General features: G+C 47.5%; 1 protein-coding gene across 1 annotated transcript in view; it reads right to left on the bottom strand.

The window, feature by feature from the left end:
* The window catches only part of AHCY (adenosylhomocysteinase), a 50562-nt gene that overhangs the window by 5400 nt on the left and 23490 nt on the right, over positions 1-21672 (bottom strand). Inside the window, exons 5-9 of the mRNA XM_032780888.2 lie at positions 13844-13956; positions 10017-10224; positions 9109-9196; positions 8043-8160; positions 4167-4361 (exon numbers count right to left, since the gene is read on the bottom strand). Coding sequence (XP_032636779.1) covers positions 4167-4361; positions 8043-8160; positions 9109-9196; positions 10017-10224; positions 13844-13956 — 722 coding nt within the window. The remainder of the gene's footprint in view (positions 1-4166; positions 4362-8042; positions 8161-9108; positions 9197-10016; positions 10225-13843; positions 13957-21672) is intronic.

The raw sequence follows: 21672 nt of genomic DNA, 5'->3' as shown, positions 1-21672 counted from the left end.
TTGGAAGAAATGCCTCTGAGCACCAAGTGTGAGTTTTGAAAAATGGATCTGCTTGGCATGTTCCTGGAACCAATTACCCTATTTTAGTCTAAAAAGGAACAGAGTTATACAGAGTAACACACTTCATGAATTCAGCAACAGCGAAACTCCACTTGTAACGACGTTGGACGTGACACCAAACTTATTTCACACACTGCAATGTGCAAATTGCAATACCAACCACCGGTAGCCTCAGCTAATGGGGAAAGTGTCCATTGTAAAGTAACCATGCTTCCACTTCCGTAAGACAGTTAATATCACATAAAGGAATTCTGAAATCAGGAATTAGAGAGGAAAAACTATGTGGCGACTATCGAAGTAGTGAACAAAGAACAGAGTGATCAATAAAAGCAGGGATAGGCAATGGAGAAACATCAAGGGGTACATTTTATGGACCTACATTCAGATCTAGATTTTCCCCAGAGAAAGGCTTGTGTGTACACCCCCGCCCACCCCCCAAGATGCAGAATGATCTTTGAGTGAGGAGCACAGTTAGCTATAGGTCAGAGGCGGGCAAACTACAGCCTGCAGGCCACATCCAGCCCATGGGACCCTCCTGCCCGGCCCTTGAGCGTCTACCTCATGAGGCTAGCCTCTGGCCCCTCCCCCCCTGTTCCTCCTCCCTCGCAGCCTCAGCGCACTGCAACACCAGTGCAACGGTCTGGGCGGCAGGGCAGCTGCAAAGCTGCGGCCTGACCCGGTGCTTTGTGCTGTGCGGTGGCATGGCTGGCTCCAGCCGAGCGGCATGGCTGGCTGTCCTGCTGCTCTGGGCAGCACAGCTGTAGCGCCGCCAGCCACCAGTGCTCCAGGCAGCGCGGTAAGGGGGCAGGGAGGGTTGGATAGAAGGCAGGAGAGTTCGGGGTGGGGGTGGTCAGGGGGTGGGGGTGTGGATAGGGATCGGGGCGGTCAGAGGGTGGGGAACAGGGGGGTTGAATGGGAGCACGGGTCCTGGGGAGGGGCAGTCAGAGGACAGGGAGGAAGGGGTGGTTGGATGGGCCAGGGGTCCTGGGGGGCAGTCAGGAAGAAGAGGGGGGATTGGATGGGGCCACGGGAGTTCCAGGAGCTGTAATTGGGGAGATGAGGAACAAATGGCAATACCACAGATGAAAGAAAATCAAAAAAAATCCATAGCAAGCTACAGTCCAGATAAAATGCATCTGAATATCAGAGGAACGCACAGACTGAAAATAAATCATGGGCGACGAGTGCTGCTGTTGTTCCAACCAAAGCCAACAGCGGCAGAGACGGAACTGGGGGGTGGTTGGCTGTGCGTGCTGGGTAGCCGTTTGAAGCAGTGCAAGATGGCTGCCTTGCGTGCCCAGCCAACCGGGTACCGCTACTGCAAATCTCCAACTAGAAAGGCAGGGGTGCACAAACACCTAAAGTGGAGCAACCACAGGGACATTTCTTGAACAACAATTGGCACACAGCCCTTGTTAAAGCAGGCTCCTTGCCCAATTGCAGCAGACAGGTTAAGGTTCACATCTGAGGTTAGCTTTGAAAGTGTTGATTTCAAGTTATTCTAGGGGAACTGATGCACCCCCACTAGATAAAGACACATTTGCAAAATATCATCATGCTACCAGCCGAGATATAAAAAGTCCGCCCTCTCTTGCCACAATCAAAAAAGGATTTTTAAAAAATGTCTGAACAAGCTAACAGAAAAGTTCTCTCTGGATGAGAGAGTACTTTGTTGATTACACACAGAAATTCAACCAAACATGCACTAGATAGTCTGTACAAATCTTTCCAATGTTCCTATTAGTAATACTTAATTTTACCTACATCTTTCTTCTGTTCTGGCACATTAATGCCAACTCCCATTAACCTCCTTGAAAACCTTCCACTACCAAATGCCACATTTTTTAACTGGGGTTTCTGGTACCAGGCACTTCCCTAAATCAAACACTGATGCAAATTAGTCCTATCTGACATACATAAATGAACTGTGTGTTACTTAGTAAGTGGTTAGATCATCTCCCTTATTCAATCAGTTTTACTGGATTTTATTACTAGAAATAGTATTACAGGGGGCTTGAAGCTGTGTATTGAAGGGTGGCATTAAAGTAGAATAGCCATTGAATGACTTCACATAAAGGTTTTGTTCCCCCCCAAAGGGGAACAGCAGAGATGCATTCCCCCACTCTTTAGCATGATTGATCCCCACAAATCTCCTCCAAAAACACCTTTCTGGCTCATTTTAACAAGAGGCAGTGGGAGCTTAAAAGTCCTTCAGCAAATCCTTCATAAACAATTCCATATCTGTTTAATCTATTGACCACAGGAAAAGCCTTTTTGCATTATCACTTCAGGATCTGGTCACATTTCAAAGGTACGAGCACTTAAGAGCAGAATCTTTCTCAAACAACGACAATCTTGCCTAATTTGCAGGCTTGTTTCCGAAAATTGAGATCAGATGACAGTTTCTTTTGTAAACTTATGACAGTTGTGACACAATCCAGATTCCTCCTCCCACCAAGAACAAAGAATCATTTTAAGTTTAAAAGAGAAAACCCAGGAGGATTTGTAGCAAATCCAAGTCAGACAGAACATTTAGGCAATTAGGACCAGATTGCGGCTGGCTCTGCTCAGGTGTGCAAGGGGGATGGGAGGGCTGGAAGCTTTCCCTCTCCCTTCCCCATTGTGCTCCTCATAGGAGCCAGCTGCAATCACAGACTCACACCACTAGCCATCAAAGGAATAGAGGAGAGTTGGGATGAAGCCAGAGACATAGTCCTGCTCCACTAGCCACCAAAGTTGGGCCAACACAGGAGGAACATGCTATGAATACCTTGACGTACACAGCATGAACAATTCTACATGAGCTAGCTCCCAAGGCATCTCACACTCCAGCCCCAAAATACAGGTCATGGATTTAAACCATAGCGTGACCCGCAGTGTTCCTGTCACAAGTTCTGGTCCAACTCTGTTGTGAGCAACATGCTGGCTACAAGAGCAGCCCTACTTCAAAGACAATCAGTGGTGTATGTTTAGCACCCTTAAAACCAAACACACACTGATGCAATGAAGCTCCTATAAGCAAACACTCGATAAAAGAATTAGCTTGTTCGTAGGTAAGATGCCATATGTAAACAAGATGTCTGCCTCTTGATGGATCCATTTTATCAGATTGTTCACTGCTTCAGGCAATAGAAACACTGACCTTACAAGGCAACTTGTTTCTAAGAATCCCAATCAACATTAATTTAGCCTCAATACCTGTGAGAGAGTTGTTGCCCTGCTCCCATTTAACCGCTGGGGAAATGGAGGCAGAGGTTACCCAAGGTCACATGGCAAAAGTAGCTCAGAGCAGAATTGAAATTTTTCCTTTTCTTTGCAGAAATGTCACACAAAAAAAGTTTCGAAGTTTCCAAAACCCAAAAGCTGTCCAAATCAGAGACAACCCACCCCTCATGAGACACACAGCTGGAGTGAGTGTATCCTACCTAACAGTCAGGACACCACATGACACGTAACTTTTGATCGGGAGCAGGCTGTGACAACAGCAAATAATTTTTCAGTTTGTTTTTTTAAAAAAAATTAAAAAAAAAAATCCAAAACCCACCACTGTGAAAATATTTGCAAAAAGCAAAGCACCAAAAGTGTTGAAATATTGCAACTGAAGTTTCATACAAGTGAAAACTTTTTGTGGACGTTTCGTTTTCAAATTTGTGATTTTGGTGCCAAAAGGTTTGAAAAATGTCAAACTAGCTCTAGTTGTAGTTAGGCCTAACTGGATAATATTAAAGAGAGGAAAAGGAGGCAAGCTTCAGGGAGGGGAAATCTCCCTAACAGTGAGGGGAAATCTCCCTAACAGTGAGTTGGTAGATTGTGCAATGGCCTCCCAAGGAAAAGTGTAAAGCCTACAGGTTTGGTGATTTCACTGAAAATTACCCAGGATTGGAAGATGTACTATGGAACAACCTTGCACTAGCCAGGCCTGGGAGAGGTCTCATCCACATTCTGCTTTGTACGGCCATTTTGTCAGCTTCTGAATGAACACATGCCAAAGCTGGACTTTAGCACCCTAAGTTTAGGTTACTTACGAAAATCTATCTGAAGGACTGGGTTGGGTTCATCTGTGCAAGTATATAGAAATAAGACTAAAAGATTGCACCCTAACACACCTTCTTTGGCAGGATATGGACTCCCACGGGATACTTGTCAGTATTGGTCCACAGCTCAATCTGCGCCAACACCTGATTGGTGAAGGAGTTGCTCATAACAAAGCTGGGGTGACCCATGGCACAGCCTAAATTGACGAGTCGGCCTTCTGCTAGAAGTATGATGTGGTGCCCATTCTTCAATGTATATCGGTCCACCTTCACGAGAAACAAAACAAACACCAATAAGACAAGAGCATGGAGGCAGCGTATTCCACCCAAAGTCTGGCAGTCCCATCCATCCTGCACAGATGGCCAGCAGTTAACATGCAACTTAGACTTGGATTGTAATTGAGCTTGACACCACGTACCATCCAAATCAAAAACATTTGTCTCTCTGTAGGCTCGTCTCACCCAGCATGGAACCTAGGAGCTGCTGCTCATTTGGATGGACTTTAAGTCGATCATTTATCCAGGCCCCAGGTTTCTGCATGTCTACTGCCATTGGAGGAAGACTACTCTGGGCTACCTAACAGCACACATCTGACATATGCAGAGGCAGAGTGGTTCTCTGCACACAACCGAACAGATGCATCTATGTAGTGCATCAAGACCACCTGTATACACCTACTCTGCCCTCCCTCTCCATCACACGTCTCACTACATAGACAAGAAGGCAGTTACATTTTAGATTGCTAACGCAATTGGTTTTGCTTTCCGAACCCCCCACCTGTCATAAGTAGATAGGTAAGGAAAGGGTTAATTTTCTTTTTCCTGTAAAGGGGGAACAAGAGAAACAAACACCTGACCAGAGGACCAATCAGAGAACTGGATTGTTTAAAGTCAGGGGCGGGAATTTGTATACTCGGGGTCTTTGTTGTTTTCTCGGCTGTGAGTAAACAAGTTTCCTTCTAACTCCTTCTTATCTCAAATATTCTACCAAAAGTCTGTGAGTACAAAGGGAAACAAAGTAATTCGGCTATGAGGAGCTTTGTGTTGTATTTACAGATGTGGATTGCTGGGTCTTTGTTGCTTCCTCGGCTGTGAGGGACAAGCTGTCTTGCTAATTCCAATCTTCTTCTCATTCTACAAAAAGGCAGTGAGTACAAAACGGAAACAAAGTAAAATCGGCTATGATATGCTTTGCTTTGTACTTACTGTGTGTGATTGCTGGTCTATTTAAATTGGCTATTTTTTAAATCAGACTGGGTTGTTCATATTTTCTTAAGTAGGAGCCTGTATTAATTTTTATGCAAGTTATTATTCTGTATTTTCTCTCTTTCTATATAAAGCTTTCTTTTTCAAAACTTGTGGAAGTTTCTTTTTCTAGTAAGGCAGAGAAATTGAAACCTCTGTATCAGGTATCTGTCTCCCTCACGGGAAGGCAGGAACGGGGAAAGGCAAAGCCAAGCTGTTGGTATTTTGCATCTCAATTGTCCTGAGGGAAAAGAACGCTTATCTCTTGGGAAGCAGAGAAACAGGTTATCTGGAGGTCCCCCCAGGGGAGGGTTGGGGACACCAGAGAGAGGAAAGGGGGGTCAGGCCCTATCAATTCCTGACCTGGTGGCAGCCTATCAGATCTAAGCTGGAGATTAAGCTTAGAGGACTTCATGCTAGTACCTTATATTTGAACTCTAAGGTTCAAATAGAGGAATATTACTATGACACCACCTCACTCCATCTTTCAATTAGATGATGTGGTCTGCCACAAGTCTCTCTGCAGAAACAAGTGATCTTGCAAGTTCATCTGCCAAGAGGAGTGAACAGCGAGTGTAAGATTGACTGAGATGACAAAGGGTCTCTGAGCCTGTCCCAAAAGAATGGGCAAAATCCAGGACTCATATTTGTCACATGCTTCTCAATGCAACAGTTTTACTAGGTTCCACATGACAGTTTGTTCAGGCATCTAGGGCACAGGCTAGTCCTGCTATTCATTTCTGCATTACACGTTGGCCCCTCTTTCCTATTGCTTTACCACATCTGGGAACTTACTCCATAAAAGTCAACAGTGGAATCTTGACCAATTCCTGGATCTCAAAGTTATACTGATGTCACTGCTCAGGCCTTCTGCCGAGTTATTACAGAATAGATTGGATCTTTGGTATTTACTTATGTCACATGTTTGGAGGGATACTGTCACATTATCGGTCTTTGCCTATGCTATTAATAGTTTAAGTTATTCAAAAGTGAAAGACCAAACACAGTTTCTTGATATTTACACTTTTTAAAATCTTTGCCTTTCACTCAGTTTGCACATAGAACACTCTCCATTTTGATCCAAGTGCTACCGTATTTGAGTTTCAGGCCTTGTAAGGAACAGAGTTAATTTAAACACAACTGTTCTCAGGGGGATTTTTAAAATTTGAAGAAATATTTCTATTGAGATTTTAAAAAAGCTTGTTTGTACAAAATATAAGCTTTGCACCAAATTTAAACTAACACGGTCTCTCCCTTTTTATACAAAGAATTCCACAGGTCGCACTAAAAACCTTACTGGAAAATAGTCACGTAGCTAGGGCATTCTCTGGCTGTGCTTAAATACTAGAGATATTCCCACTTCAATGATTTTGAGTCATTTATTCTCAGCATGGTTTGTGTGTAAAGTAAATGTAACTCCCTCAAACGGAAGCCCTAAACAGACTGGCTATAAATCTACCTTCCTACTCCAGTTAGGCTGGGTGGAATTAACAAGACAGTTCTCTAATGCAGTGATTCTCAAACTGTGGGTCAGGACCCCAAACTGGGTCACGACCCCATTTTAATGAGGTCGCCTGGGCTGTCATTAAATTTGCTGGGGCTTGGGGCTGAAGCCAAAGTCCAAGCTGCACCGCCCAGGGTGAAGCCCTCAAGCTTTGGCACCCCACCCAAACGGGGGAGGAGGGTGGGCAGGAGAGGGGCTCAGGCTTCGGTCCCCCTTCCTGGAGTCTTGTAATTTTTGCTGCCAGAAGGGGGTCATGGTGCAATGATGTTTGAGAAAATCTGCTCTAGTGCATAGCAGCAATGTTCCTTCTGGGATGGTAGCTCTCCAGATGTAATTTGTGGGCCATCTGTAGTGAGCAGAGCCCTTCCTGGAGTGAAATATGGGGGTGACTCATGCGGAGTGGCCAACAGAAGGGAACCGTTTACAAACTGATGTAGTGAAGAGAAAAGGATCTCTTCTGGCACTTCCCATCCTGGTGCCAGGCAGAAGCTACAGGAAACTGGTAAGTACAAAGACGGATGTAGCCCCATGGCTGTACATTCCTCTGGCTTTAACAGAGACAGCATGTCAGAGGAATCTGGCAAAGAGGCAAAGTGATTCATCTTAGGCACTAAAGGCAACGTTTTCAGAGGAGCTGAGCATTTGTAAAGATCTCGCCTTAAAGCATTCCAAGTTAGCTAATTGAAAAAACAGATTTATCACATTCTTCACCACCCTGTTCTAGCGGCCACTCTACGCTCCAATGGCACTGCAGCAAGAGTGGTCACCCAAGCAATCAGTCACTGGCCTGCAGGCTCCTATAGCACCTGGCATAGGATTCAGGCCACAGCCTTGGGAAACTGCAGCAACAACAGGGTAGAGCCTGTAACAGTTACTGTCATATTGCTACTGGACTCCGTTCATGAGTCTTCAGCTCTCGCTGTGAGACCCCCTTTCCTTAGAGACCTAGCCAAGCTCTCCTAAACAAAACTTTCCACGAAGGAGCTTCACTCTGGATTTTCTGGCTTTTAAACTGCTTTTCTCCATCTGAAAATAGATTGGATACATGACAACTTCTCTCCTCTGAGTGTCCAAGTGCACCTTGCCTACCATTGGGTTTTCTTTCTGCTCTGAGGGAGAATCAGCCCTCCTATGTATGGGATATTGATTCTGATTAGCTGCCTCTCCCTCACGCTAGGTCCGGCTGAGGGACGACTCACCTGGGGCTTAACATTCACCGTCTCCACCGCGTTATCGTTTAGCCACTTCGCATCAACTTCCACGTCAAAGTGGCCAATGTTACATACGATGGAATCGTCCTTCATCTGCTCGAAGTGTCTGCAACGAGAAACCAGGCTCTGTCACGGAGCAGGGCATCAGAGGGTGATGTTCCACTCCACGCGCGCTGGCTGACAGGGCAGCGTCACACAGGGAGAAAGGGAGAACGCAAGGTGAATCCTGAGAAGATGGGTCCCCACAGGATGCCATCAGCCCAAGAGTGGAACCTTGTAAGAGGCCTGGGTGGGGGAGTCACCTCAACACCTATCAACCACCCCTTGTCAATTTTACCTTATGATGTCAATATTCACAAGCACAAGAGCAGCAAGAGGGCAGTGGGACTGCTCCGGATGGAGGGACTGCAAGCTGGCACTTGAGGGAAGGGGCCAACAGAGTATTTGTCAGGCATGACGGGGCAGTGAGCTTGTTTCATTAGCTCACAGATGGAATCTCTCTCCTGAAAGCCACGGCAAAATCCTGCGACAGGCAGGAAGTTCCCCTGGGCCATCACTAGAGCAACACCTTCGACAGAATCAGTCATGCCTCTCCTAACATTGGGGGCAAGTGCAGCAGCGAGAGTCAAACTTAAGCCAGAGGTTCTGGCCCAGCTTCCTTCCCCAGCTCTGCCTGTGTGCCTCAGTCCTGACTTGCACACCCCTCCTGTTACTCTGGTCCTGGATTCCCCCACACCCTTCCCCACAATCTCTGCTAGTGTCCCTCACCACCAACCCCCAGCACTCCCTGTTATTCCATTCCAGTGTTCCCTATGGCTCTACCAATGCCCCTCACTGCAGACCACACACCCCTTCCCGCCTTGCATCCCCTAAGAAACCATGATTGGGATGTACAAAAATCTCCGCTGGAGACCAAAATCCTGACCACCTGCGAACAAAACCCAGCCCCGCAGGGCTGAAGAGCCAGTGCACGAAACCCCACTGTGCTGCCAAGCAGAGTCATGCAATATCTGAACACCAGTCAGTTTGCATTCAGCCAGGGGATGGCCAGTACCTGCCCTGCACGATATCAGTGCATCCAGTGGTGGTGACAAAGATGTTCCCTTCTTTGCAAGCCTCTTCCATGGTCGTAACCTCATAACCTGAAGGTCAAAAGAAAATTGTCACTCTCTGTCCTGGCAAGAGCCTCCTCTCCCAGCCAATGCCGGTAAATGAAGGTAAGAGGCCCAGTTCTGATACTAAACAGGAACTCTCACCTGTTACTCTTTCATCCCGAGTGTCTGTGCGATGCAATTATTGACATAATGCCTCATTGGGCCACATTCTCAAAGAAAGAGGCACTTGCAATATTTGCAGGCTCCATGTTCGTGAGAGCACAAAGCCCTGCACGTGCATGGACACATGCACAGAAGTGGGGTGACTGCATGAGTAACAGCTAGGGATCATTGAGTCTGATTTGCTTCCTTGTCACTCATTCAAGCAGGGCTTCACAAAGGGCTTCACATTCCCTTAAGCAACCTAGAGCATAACGGAGATGGATGCTTGGTATTCTCAAGTGGAAAAGGTCCCTTGAAGTCTTAACCCGGATGGAGGTTAGAGCTGTCTGAACAGAAGGAGCCTGTTCAGGAAGTGGGCTACAGCACCACGAAGCAGAGAGGGCCTACCCCAAATGTTTCAGCTATGGTGCAACCTCAAATCCAGGTAGCTATCTGGAGAGGATAACATCAAGCTTCCCAACACAAGCATGTCGTTTAAGCCATTAATGACTCCTCTCCCTACAGTCAGAAGGGAACAGTCCACAATGGGCATCATCAGATTGCAGAAGTTGGCTCTATCAGAGGACTAGGGCTATTCATCTTCCTAGTGACTAACATCACTTAGTACTCTACAACAGACTACACAACCCACCAATGGATACACCAAGTTCAGAATCCCCCATCCTGACAATCCACAGCTGCTCACCTTCCATGGCTGCCTGCAGTGCATTGATTGGATCAATTTCCGTGATGACGACTCTGGCTCCAAAGTTTCTCAAGGCTTGAGCACAACCTTTGCCGACATCACCGTAGCCTGCCACGATGGCCACTTTCCCAGCAATCATGACATCCGTGGCACGTTTAATGCCATCGATAAGGGACTCTCGGCAACCGTAAAGGTTATCGAATTTACTCTGGGGAGGAAAGCAGCCATTTCAGAAGAGCTGAAGCAAACACTAGGAGACACACGTGCTTCCTATTTACAGAGAACCTAAATGAACTTATTAAATATCATGAGGCTGACAGTTATCTAAATACTTTTAACCACATCAGTGCAAGATAGGTCTAACTGAATATAGGTTTAGTTGCATTCCTTTCACTGGCTTTTGAACCCTGGCCCAGATAGCTATAGCAGACATCTGCTGTCAGAAACTTCCTCATTCAGGAGTACTCTAATAAGAGGCATTTCACGTGTGTACTGCACCTGTTGACTAGTTCTTGGGCACCTGAAAACAGTCTCCATGGGATTACTAAAAGTGACCAACAGAATAAAGCACGGGAGCCTGTTGCATACAGGGGCATGGATAGCAGGAAGCATGTCTCATACATACACAGCAGGGAGCTGCTGTTTGCTCAGATTCCGTGTTAAATGTTTGCTACAGAAGCCTACAGACTGTTCCAAGTGTCACGGCCGGACACTGAACAGGCAGCTGTAACAAGATAGTTAGCATCAGGGGTGCTGGAACAATTTTTATAGGGGGGGGTGCTGAGAGCCATTGAACCAAACTGTAAAGCCTGTATTATAATGGAAAACACTTCAAGCCAGGGGTGCTGCAGCACCCCCCATGTAGTTCCAGCACCTATGGTTAGCATCCCTGCAGATATTTATAACTCTGCTATCTTTGCAGCAATATCTTTAGGGAATGCGCGTGTGCGCTCTAGAAGTGACAAGCAGCCAACTGCCTGCATGCATAACTCCAGGATTCCAAGCCACCAGGTCCCAAAGCTCGCAAGATACATTCCACTCACGGCTCCCCAACCATCTGCAGTGAGCTGACATGCCACATAGTCACCTCAGTGGATACTCAGCCAAGGACAATCAGAGTAAAACTGCTCCAAGGTACCATGCATTCAAAGCAAGGAACCCTGGATTTCATTTCTCGCTCTTGCCTTACAAATCAGTGACACAGGTATCTTGGCTGCGAGCAGTCCAACCCTTAATTCAAAGCTCCGCTTAGAAACAGAAGCCAAACATAATGGGCATTCCATGTTTTTATCCTCCTGAGCCTAGAGGGAATTTCTCGCTGAAATGTCTTTCCCTCTTTATGCTCTTTACCTTTTTCTCCCCACCCTCTGGCTCTGTTTTGGCAGGGAAGATGTGAAACTTAATCTGGGCCCTAAAAAATCTATAGATCTCAATTTGAGATATTACAGGATGCCCAGGAAAGACTCTGGCTGCTGAAGTTTTGTTTTGCTTTACAGGATATGAATAACGAGATCACAGACGAGAAGACAGAGCCAATGAAAATAAGGAAACTCCAGTCTCCAAGCGTGCCCTCAACAAACACCAGCAGGGAACCAGAATGCAGTGATCAGGTTGAATGGCTAGAAGAACCCAAAAGAGGAGATGCAGCTTTTACAACTGAATACAAACCTCTAGCTTGGCCTCTGTGTGTGCACATCATGTAGGGGATCACATACCAAATACTACACTATTATTGTGCCTTGTCACCTTAGATCTTAACTTACCATCAACATATGAACTATGATCTCACAATTTAATGTATAGGCATTATAAACCACAGGGAACAGACATGACATTGTGCGTTTGGGAGCATAGAACAGGTGGCTGTTGGCGGAATAAAATCAAGAGATAAATCTGAAGAAGCACCGCGTTTTAGGATGGAAACTATCTTGCAGCCTTAAATACGGCAGACACTATTCACTATATCAGAGGAACATTGTCCTGAAAGGCAAATGCCAAGTCTCAGCCTTATTGCAGACAAAAATAAAACTAAGTAAAAGTTAAGAATTGTCTGTAACTTACTGCGGCATGATCCTCCTGCTCAGAATGTTACAGTTAATAGCTGTGAACAAATGGCGTAGAATTGAGCAATTCCAATGACAGACTAACTCACCCTGGCAGAGTGTGGATCTTTGTCTCCTTCTAGTACCGTCTCACACCCAACTAGGGATGTAAATATTGTTTAAAAAAGTTAACCGGTTAAATGATTAAAATTAGATCATTTAACCACTGGGGCTGCAGTCGCTCTGGCCAGTCCTTTGTGGTCACCAGGCTGATGGAGGCTGTTCTTCAGCTGGGACAGTGAAGAGAAAGTGGGCCAAGTCATAGTTAAGGGAAGAGGGACTTAATGCCCCATAAGACAGCCCGTTAAGGTCCCAGTTCAGCCACCTAGATGGTAGCAATTCAGTCTGGACAGTGGGAGAACAAACTCCCTAGGGAAACCATATCTATGTGGCTAGTACAAAACCCTATTTTTCAAACTCTCCTGAGCCCAACGAGAACCTTCTCCCCTCCCAAGGGCAGAGGCACAGATGGGGACCCAGCGACACATCCCAACGGGTAGAGCGGTGCTGACATACAGCATGGCACTGGGCAGTGCCATTTCTCATGGACAAGCTACAAGTCAAAGATTCTCTGCCCTGCAAAAAAAAAACACTGGGACAGAAAATCAGTAAGGGCAAGATTTTCGAAGTATTCAGGTGCCTAATGCACCTCACTCCTGATTTCAATGGGAGTTCAGCACCTAGGCATCTAGGGTTTTCAAAAGCACCTACCTGCATCTTTATGTATTTAAATACCTTTGAAAAACTGGCCTCAAGTTCCCCGCCTCCCTCTAGAGTCACCACCACAATTCAGAAAGAAGCGAAGCAACATGCACTCACCCCCCAACTCAACGTCACTTCCAGAAATGGCAGGACAGCTCAACTCCCTTGCCCAACGCTGAGCTTGGGCAAGTGACTCTCCTTTGGGAGGTCCATGGCAGTAGGCAGGAGAGAGACAGCAAGGTGGTCTAGTGGAGTTGGCACTGGACTGGGAGTGGGAAGACCTGGGTTTTAACCACAGCTCCTCCACTGACCTACAGTGACACCTTAGGCAGTCTCTTGACTTCCACGTCTGTTTTCCCTCCCACACTTTACCTGTCCTATCTGTTTAGACCAGTGGTTCTCAACCTGTTTACTAATGTGGGCCACATATGCAGCTCTCTGTGCTATGTGGGCCGCATCCACAATATATATACTACCTGTACAGGCCTAAGGATGTCACATAGGCCGCAGATGTGTGCTGACTGGCCCACAAGCAGCCCACGGGCTGAGAACCACTGGTTTAGACTGTAAGCTCTTCAGGGCAAGGACGGTCTCTCACTGTGTGCTGGCACAGGGACTAGCATAACGGAGCCCTGAACTCCACTGACAACTTTGCGTGTTGCTGTAATACAAATAAACATGGAAAAACACAAATTCTTGGACACCAGCAAGGCACTGGTGCTTTATTCTGCACCATTTTTTTTGAAGCTGCAAAAAACACAGAAAGGTCCATTAAGATGCCACACTGCATTAACTCACACATGTCCCAGGTCCCTTCCACAGCCTCAGCCCACCCACCCCATGTCAAAATTGATTAGCCACCAGGCCTGAGAACAACCAGCCCCAGTCTGCGAGTGGTCTAGCACAGCACGCATGCACGCGCCCAGATGCGGTGCAGAGCAGCAGACTGCCGTTGCACTAGCAGATTGCGTCTCAATGGAGGGAGGGGGGAGAGGGAGAGTGGCAGAGCGCTGGCTGCATTACCTTCGTGACAGAATCATTGACGTTGATGGCTGGCACTTTCAGGCTCCCATTGGCTTTCATCTTATACAGGTTGTGAACCCCAGTAGTTGTCTCCTCCGAGATGCCTTTAATTCCTGCAGGCGAGACCAGAAGAGCCATGTTGCAAACTGAAATGTCCAGATACTGTGGCGGGGCCCAGAGTGGCCTCTGGAAGAATTCTCCCAGTGGGGAGGGGAAAGAGACAAGAAACCCTCTACTATGGGTCTGTTTGGAGCCTTTAAGCTCCAGGTTTACATCCCCGTGTTTACTTGATCCTCTCCCAATGTAAACAGCTTCAGTATGGTCTTCAGGGGGCAGCAGCGCTTCTAGCAACATAAAGAAGTTACCAAGAAAATAGCTTGAGAAAGTCACAGCTCCCCAAATGCCCCGAAAATAACTTTGCAGATGCCAGCCAGGGATCTTAAGCAGCTACAGCAGCATTAATGACTTCAGTCTCAATCCCCCTCTGAGGCATCATCCCCAGTTTACAGATATGAAAACTGAGGCATGAAGCAATTGCATGACTTACCCAAGGTGTCATGGAGTTTGCGGCAGAGCTAAGCGTAGAACCCAGTTCTCTAGCCTTCCAATCCTGTGCTTTAGCTACCAGACCAGGCTCCCCATTGCCAATATCATACATTTCATACAATTCATCCTACAGTATTTTACAAACCCTATGTGCACAAATCCCTTTACCCACCACTGAAATGGAACCGCCTCTGGGGTTGGAACATGGCAGCTGTTTAACTTATCACAGCAACACTGCACCCTTAAGACAGAAAGTGAAGAGTACCATACCCAACTAAAACTGCAGGCGGGAGTTTTAGGGGAAAAGAAAATGATTTCACATACTGGACAGCCCTACCTTGTGAAAAAGGACTAACACATACATGAAGTATCAGGAGGAGCAAGTTAACAAGAAGCTGGCGAAAACTTTTCTATTAAAACGTTTTTCCAGCCAACATGCAAGTTTACAAGAAAAGAAACAAACAACCACACCACCTTGCATTTAGCTATTTAAAAAACATTTTGAAACCTTTTTGCAAAGTTTCATTTATGAGGTGTCATAAAAACAGTTTTGCAAAGACATTTCAAGTGAAAACTTTGTTTCTTTAAAGAAGTTTCTTTGCAAAATATTCTTTCCTTTTTTTGGCCAGATCTACGTTAACCTGGCTGTAAGTATCCCAGGTGACCTCCTAAGTACTTGGAATAATCGATAGCCTGCACTAAGAAAGTTGCTCAAGACACCTCCCTTCTTAGAGTTGCCCCTACCATCTCTCCAAACACAATTACCTCCATGTCTCTGGAGCCTTATCTTCCTGCAGTGGAGTTGGGGCAGATCAGTGGTGTAACAGAGACAGGCACTATGTACTAAAGGTAATTCTACACCATCACCATGGTATCTGAGTGCCCCACAGGCTTTATGTATTTATCCTCACAACACCCATGTGAGGTAGGGAAGTTCTCTGACCCCCATTTGACAGCCTGGGAACTGAGCATCAATGAGATTCACGCTATGTATACACTTCGCAGCTTTTAGCGACACGGCTGTGCCACTACAAGGCGCAGTGTAGCTGCTGTCTGTAGGCAGGAGAGAGCTCCCCTGCCAACAAAAAAACTTCCACCTGCAACGAGAAGCATTGGCTCCTGCCAACAAAGCGCTGGTCACACCGGCACTTGTCGCTGGCAAAAATTCTGTCTTTTGGGGGTAGTGGTGTTATTTTTCTTTTTAACATCTCAGAACAACAGAAGTTGTGTCTTCCACTTGCCAGTGCAGACAAAGCCTACGTGATTTGGCCAGGGTCACACAACAAGTCTGGGCCAGAAAAGGGAACTGAACTCAGGTCTCGGGAGTCCCAGACTAGCACCTGAACCACCCTTCCTTTTGGCCACTGAGTGGCCAATAATCTGATTCAGGACATGAGTGGCGCTGTCGGCAGGCCCAGGTGATGGAAATGTACTATGGGCAGGTCTCCATCACTGCCGCCACCTGCATGACAAACAGAGTCGGTGATTTCTGCAGAGGCCAGTGTGGCTGACCCCAGGGCTGCCCAAGCAGCTGGTTCCAGGTCAGATGCTCTGGCTACTGCTGGAGTGACCCCAGGGCCAGCCGCTCCGGCCGCTGCTGGAGTGACCCCAGGGCCAGCTGTTCCGGCTACTGTTCGAGAGGCCCTGGGCAGCTAGCCCCTTGGACTGTCTGAACAGCCGTTCCCGGGCATCCAGTGCAGCCACTGCCAGCGGCTGTCCCTGGGCGGCCAGTGCAGCCACTTCCTCAGGCGGCCCCCAGTGGCTGGCCCTGCCCTCCCACTCCTCCCAGCAGCAGCCTCTCCAAGCTGTCCCCCACCCCCAACAGTGGCCCCCTTAAGATTTAGTGAGGGGAATTTATATGTAAGTCATGGACAGGTCACAGGCTCATGAATCTTTGTTTATTGCCCCATGACCTGTCCCTGACTTATATCCTAAAAATACCCATGACTAAATCGTAGCCTTAACTATGGGACAATAAGAAACAGCTTTATTTTGCTCCTTTAAGTTGTCCATATGGGATGGGACCAAAAACTAAAGTCTATGGGGCAACTGGCACCTCACACCCCCAAAAGACCAATTCCCCAGGTGACCTGCAACAGAGAAATACAGCAGTAAGACCGTATGATTCCATCAGGATGGGCCTTGCATTGCCAGGTTGTAGCCCTCCGTGCAGTGACCTATGCTAACTAGAGCAAAACTAGGCAGATTTCAGACTGGTGCTCTCTGAAGCTCCGGTAGCCATGCAGAGATGCTACTCTCACAAGCTCACCAGCCACGAGAACATTCACATGGAGCATTCACAGGAACAGCTTTAAAGAGCAGGATTCTTGAGGGAATGAATCCTGGAGTCAGATTGAGTTATTTTAAAAGGCTGAAGGATGGGACCTGTTTTCCAAGCTGAAGTTCACTCTGGGACAGAAATCTGTATTCACTTAACTCACTGGGATTAAATTTCAACACGTTGATCTCAAATTGCTCCCCAGGACAGCGCACACATGTTCGCCTGCTGTGGGACCATGCTCAGCCATTAGCAGTAAGAGGGTCATGCTGGCAAGGGCAGTCGAAAGAATTCTATAGGAAAATAACCTGGCTCCTCTTAAGCAATTAAACAAACCAGTGGCTGGCTGGCAAGAGGGACAGTCTCACATGTACTCTGGTGTATACACAAAGGCATGAGAAGTGAGCCTGCAACACTCCTTGCCCAGGCAGCTTTCTGAGGGAGATCGTATGGTCTTTGAGGTTTTTGTTGTCCCTTCTATCCCATTTAGAGATTCTTGCCCTACATGCATCCCCCCCTTAAGTAAGTGTCACAAGGTCCTTCTGGGGGTGGGAGGGTAACAGCAAGCCCACCCAGGCCTGGTGAGGAGAGGTCCTGGTAGGCAGTGGGAGCTGGAGAATGAGCCCACCCCACACTCACACCCAGACAACAGCTCCTGCATCCCAGGGGCTGGGCTGGGCTGGGCTCGGCTCCCCACTCCAGGCATACAGTGGCGCAGCACCGATCAGGCTTGGCCTGGCTACACCACCATCATGACGATGGAGGGGTAGCCAGTCCAAACCCAAGAAGTACCCATGACCTGGTGGGTCAGGGGTTTATTGTTTTATTTTGGGTTTTTTTAGAACGGGGATCTACCCAGCAACAGTCAGGTCCTCGTGCCCCTCTGATACCCTCCTCATGGCCCAAAGTTTGAAAACTGTGCTCAACTGGACTGATTCCCAGGCCCCTGCTCAGGAACACCCAGGTTCTAACTTGCTTCGTCATCAATTCAGTGGCTGTGCTCTAGATACCTTACCTCAGTTTTCACCTGTGCAAAGAGGAAGACATGCCCCATAGTGGTGTTTCTAAGGACTGGTTCAAGGTCTTGGAAGGTGATTTAAAGGGATAAAGTGCTATGCAAATACTAAATATTCCAACTCATCCTTAACACAATTCAAATCAATGAACAGGTCACTACTCATGTTTCCTCAATAGAAATAACTGAGTTCACATGTGCCAGAACCAGGGTGGCCTTTTCTTTCCCTACAGACTTGAGCTACCTCACTAAACATCAGATCCTTTGGAATTATACCCAAAGGCACAAGACCAGTTTAAAGATCAACACCAGCAGGCTCTATGAGCCACAAAGTGGAACTTTTCCAAACACACCCAAGTCACTTAAGTTTCATTGAAAGTCAATGAGACTTGGGCTCTTAAGACACAGAGGCACTTTTGGAAGTTTTACCCATGAGGCTTAGATTTTAATTTGAAATTTCAAGCTAATTTCAAGCAGGTGGGAATTTTTTTTTTTTTTTTTTTTTTTTGAAATTGTGATGTTCTAAAAACCTGGGGAAAAGGAATTCTGTGAAGTGAGATTGACAAACCACTAGTGCCTGGGAAAAGAATTCCATCTAAATGAATACATCACCCGAGCACAGCATGGAGCCGTAGACCGTCAATATGACTGCCGCTGACCCATGAAAGAAACTATGCTTTGACCACTGCTTATCCTGAGGCCCAGGGATCAGCCACGGCAGATTTACAGAGCAGCACAGGCTCCTGGAAGGGAAGTTGTAGCCAGCGGGGGGAAGAGGAAGTGGTACTCCTTCCCTCCACCCACACAGAACTCCATTCACAGTCCATCGTGGAGACGCTCACAATACAGCCTCATATGTTCTCTGGGCTCCCCCTCATGGGGGTCCAAATACATCCATGGGCTTTGCTGGGCTCCTCAGGCTAAGCCATCACTGGCATGGGCGGTGGTGAATATGCTGTTGGTGGAGGCTAGCCAGCCCTTGGCCCCTCCCTCTCTGCCCGAGGCCCTGCCTCTTCTATTCCCCCGCGGAAGCCCAGAGCACTCTGCTCTCCCCAACAGGCAGCGCAGCCGGAGCACTCCCAGCCCCGGCGCTAGGCAGGCAGGTGGCACAGCCGGAGGACCCTCAGCCCTAGTGTGGTCTTGCACATCACTGCCCCCAGCCTGCTGGCCCCAACCTCTCAGACACAGAAGGGAGCAGCAGGCAGGGAGGTGCCTGGTGGAGCGTGGGCGGGGCCATGCTAGGCTGTTTGGGGAGGCATGGCCACTGCCCAAGCCCACTGGGCTCTGCTAGGATCCTTGAGCTTGGCTGTTTCTTCACTCAGGCTGAAAACAACAACTGTGCCCTCAAGTCCACTCCCTGGCGGTGCCACAATGAGCATTTGCTCTCAGTAGATTGTGCAGATCCGCACAAGACCATCTTCCTTTGCCACTCAGACATGCTCCGATGAAAGAGGGGCCAGTCACACAAGACCAGCTGAATCCGAGCCAGGTGGAGAGGGGAGGAGAGAGCACGGATGTAGCAGGAAAAGGAAGTAAAGAAGAATCCTAGAGCATTCCCAACAGAACTGAGTTAAATGGGGCACCCTTCATGTAGAAGAACCCAGTGTTTATATGCAAGATCTCCATGTGGTTCTCTTTAAGCGGGAATGAAGTCAATGATACATTGCCCAATTGCTGGCACTGTAGTTTAGACCAGCAGCAATAGGTCTTCTCCTCGCCCCAACATCTGTGGAACACCTGTTAAAACTATGAGGTCAGATATTCCCTGGAGGAGTACTCATCTTCAAAAGAAGGAAAGCCAGCAGCTTAATAGGCATGTGCCTATGAAGTGGAAAATTCTGTCAACAAATCAAATTTTTCACAGACCTCGTTTCTGCCTCAGATGGAAGTGAAATTGCATAAAATCAAAATGCGTTGCAGATTTCCCCCTCACTGCAATCACAAGGCAGTCACATAAATCAAGACTGGAGGCAGCCCTACCTGAACCTTAGTCTGAGCCACAACTCAGCAGACACAGCAATGGGAAGTGCAATGCTGCCCTCTAGGGCCTGGTCTACAATACAAGTTTAAGCTGAATTTAGCAGCGCTAAATCGAATTAACCCTGCACCCGTGCACACAACGAAACCATTTACTTCGACATAAAGGGCTCTTAAAATCAATTTCTGTACTCCTCCCCAACGAGGGGAGTAGCGCTGAAATTGACATTGCCAGTTCGAATTACGGTTAGCGTGGAAGCAATTCAACGATACTGGCCTCTGGGACCTATCCCACAGTGCACCATCGTAACCGCTTTGGACAGCAACCTGAACTTGGATGCACTGACCAGGTAGACAGGAAAAGCCCCGGGAACTTTTGAAATTCACTTCCTGTTTGCCTGGAGAGCTGACCAGCATAGGTGACCATGCAGAGCTCATCAGCACATGGAACCATGCAGTCCAAGAATCGAAAAAGAGCTCCAGCATGGACTGTATGGGAGGTACTGGATCTGATCACTGTATGGGGAGAGGATTCCGTGCTAGCAGAACTACGTTCCAGAAAACTGAATGCCAAAACATTTGAAAAAGTCTCCAAGGGCATGATGGAGACAGGACACAATAGGGACTCACTACAGTGCCGTGTGAAAGTTAAGGAGCTCAGGCAAGCCTACCAGAAAACCAAAGCAGCAAACAGACAGTCTGGTGTAGAGCCACAGACATGCTGTTTCTACACTGAGCTGCATGCAATTCTAGGGGGGCTGCCACCACTACCCCACCCTGACCGTGGATTCCGAGGAGGGGGTAATCTCAGCCATTCCTGAGGATTTTGTGGACAGGGAAGAGGAGGACAACGACGAGCTTGGCACATCGTTCTCCCCAAGAGCCAGGATCTTTTTCTCAGCCTGACTGAAGTAGCCTCCCAATCCTCCCAAGCCACTATCCCAGACCATGAAGCCATGGAAGGGACCTCTGGTGAGTGTACCTTTGTAAATATTACACATGGTTTAAAAGCAAATGTTTTTTAATGATTAATTTGCCCAGAGGACTTGGGGATGTCTGGAGATGGAGCGGAAATCCTCCAGGGACATCTCCATGAAGCTCTCCTGGAGGTACTCCAAAAGCCTTAGCAGAAGGTTTCTGGCCAAGCCGGGGGCGGGGAGGGGGCGGCATTGGCACTGAGCTGTTTGCATTTGGCTAGCAGGGATCTTCCCTGATACCAGCCTTGCGGTGGGGGGAGGAGTAAAGTGATCATTCTAGAGAATTGAATGTCTGCTGTTGCTTTCACAGAGGGAGGGAGGGAGGAAGAGGGAGTGGGCCTGACGACACGTTCCCAGAACCACCTGCAACAATGTTTTTTGCCCCATCAGGCATTGGGATCTCAACCCAGAATTCCAATGGGCAGGGGAGACTGTGGGAACTAGGGGATAACTACCCACAGTGCAACGCTCCAGAAGTCGACAGTAGCCTCGGTACTAAGGACACACACCACCGAATTTATGTGCTTAGTGTGGCCGCATGCACTCGACTTTATACAATCTGTTTCCAAAAATCGATTTCTGTAAAATCAGAGTAATCCCGTAGTGCAGACATACCATAGGGATCTTTTGAAGAGGGACTTTTATCTTTTTGTGGGGGGTGGCGGGGGGAGGTTAATGTCAAAAATACACAAAGCTTTGTGCAAAAAAGTTCAAGACTTTGCCAAATGGCTTCAGACCCCACTCGCACGTATGATGGAACAAGAGCTCTCACACTCAAGAACCTCCAGGGATGTGACCTTACATTTATGATGTTGGAGACATTAATGCAATGACTCATCTGTCATGACTTCACTGGAAGATCATGGAAAGAAAACATGCAAATATGGAGAACTGCTTAAACACAGATTTGGTAAGCAAGAGTGACCAGGAAAGTTATGGAAGGAAGTGAGCAACAAAGAATTTATGATGCAGGGATGGGTTTCCAATGCTTTCCCCAGGGAGAAAGGACCAAACTCTGAGGAGTCCAAACGAGTCT

The sequence above is a fragment of the Chelonoidis abingdonii genome, chromosome 14, assembly GCF_003597395.2.
Source record: "Chelonoidis abingdonii isolate Lonesome George chromosome 14, CheloAbing_2.0, whole genome shotgun sequence".
NCBI classification, from domain to species: Eukaryota; Metazoa; Chordata; order Testudines; family Testudinidae; genus Chelonoidis; species Chelonoidis abingdonii.
The sequence above is the reverse complement of the archived record's forward strand: the minus strand, read 5'-3'. Positions and strand labels throughout refer to the sequence as shown.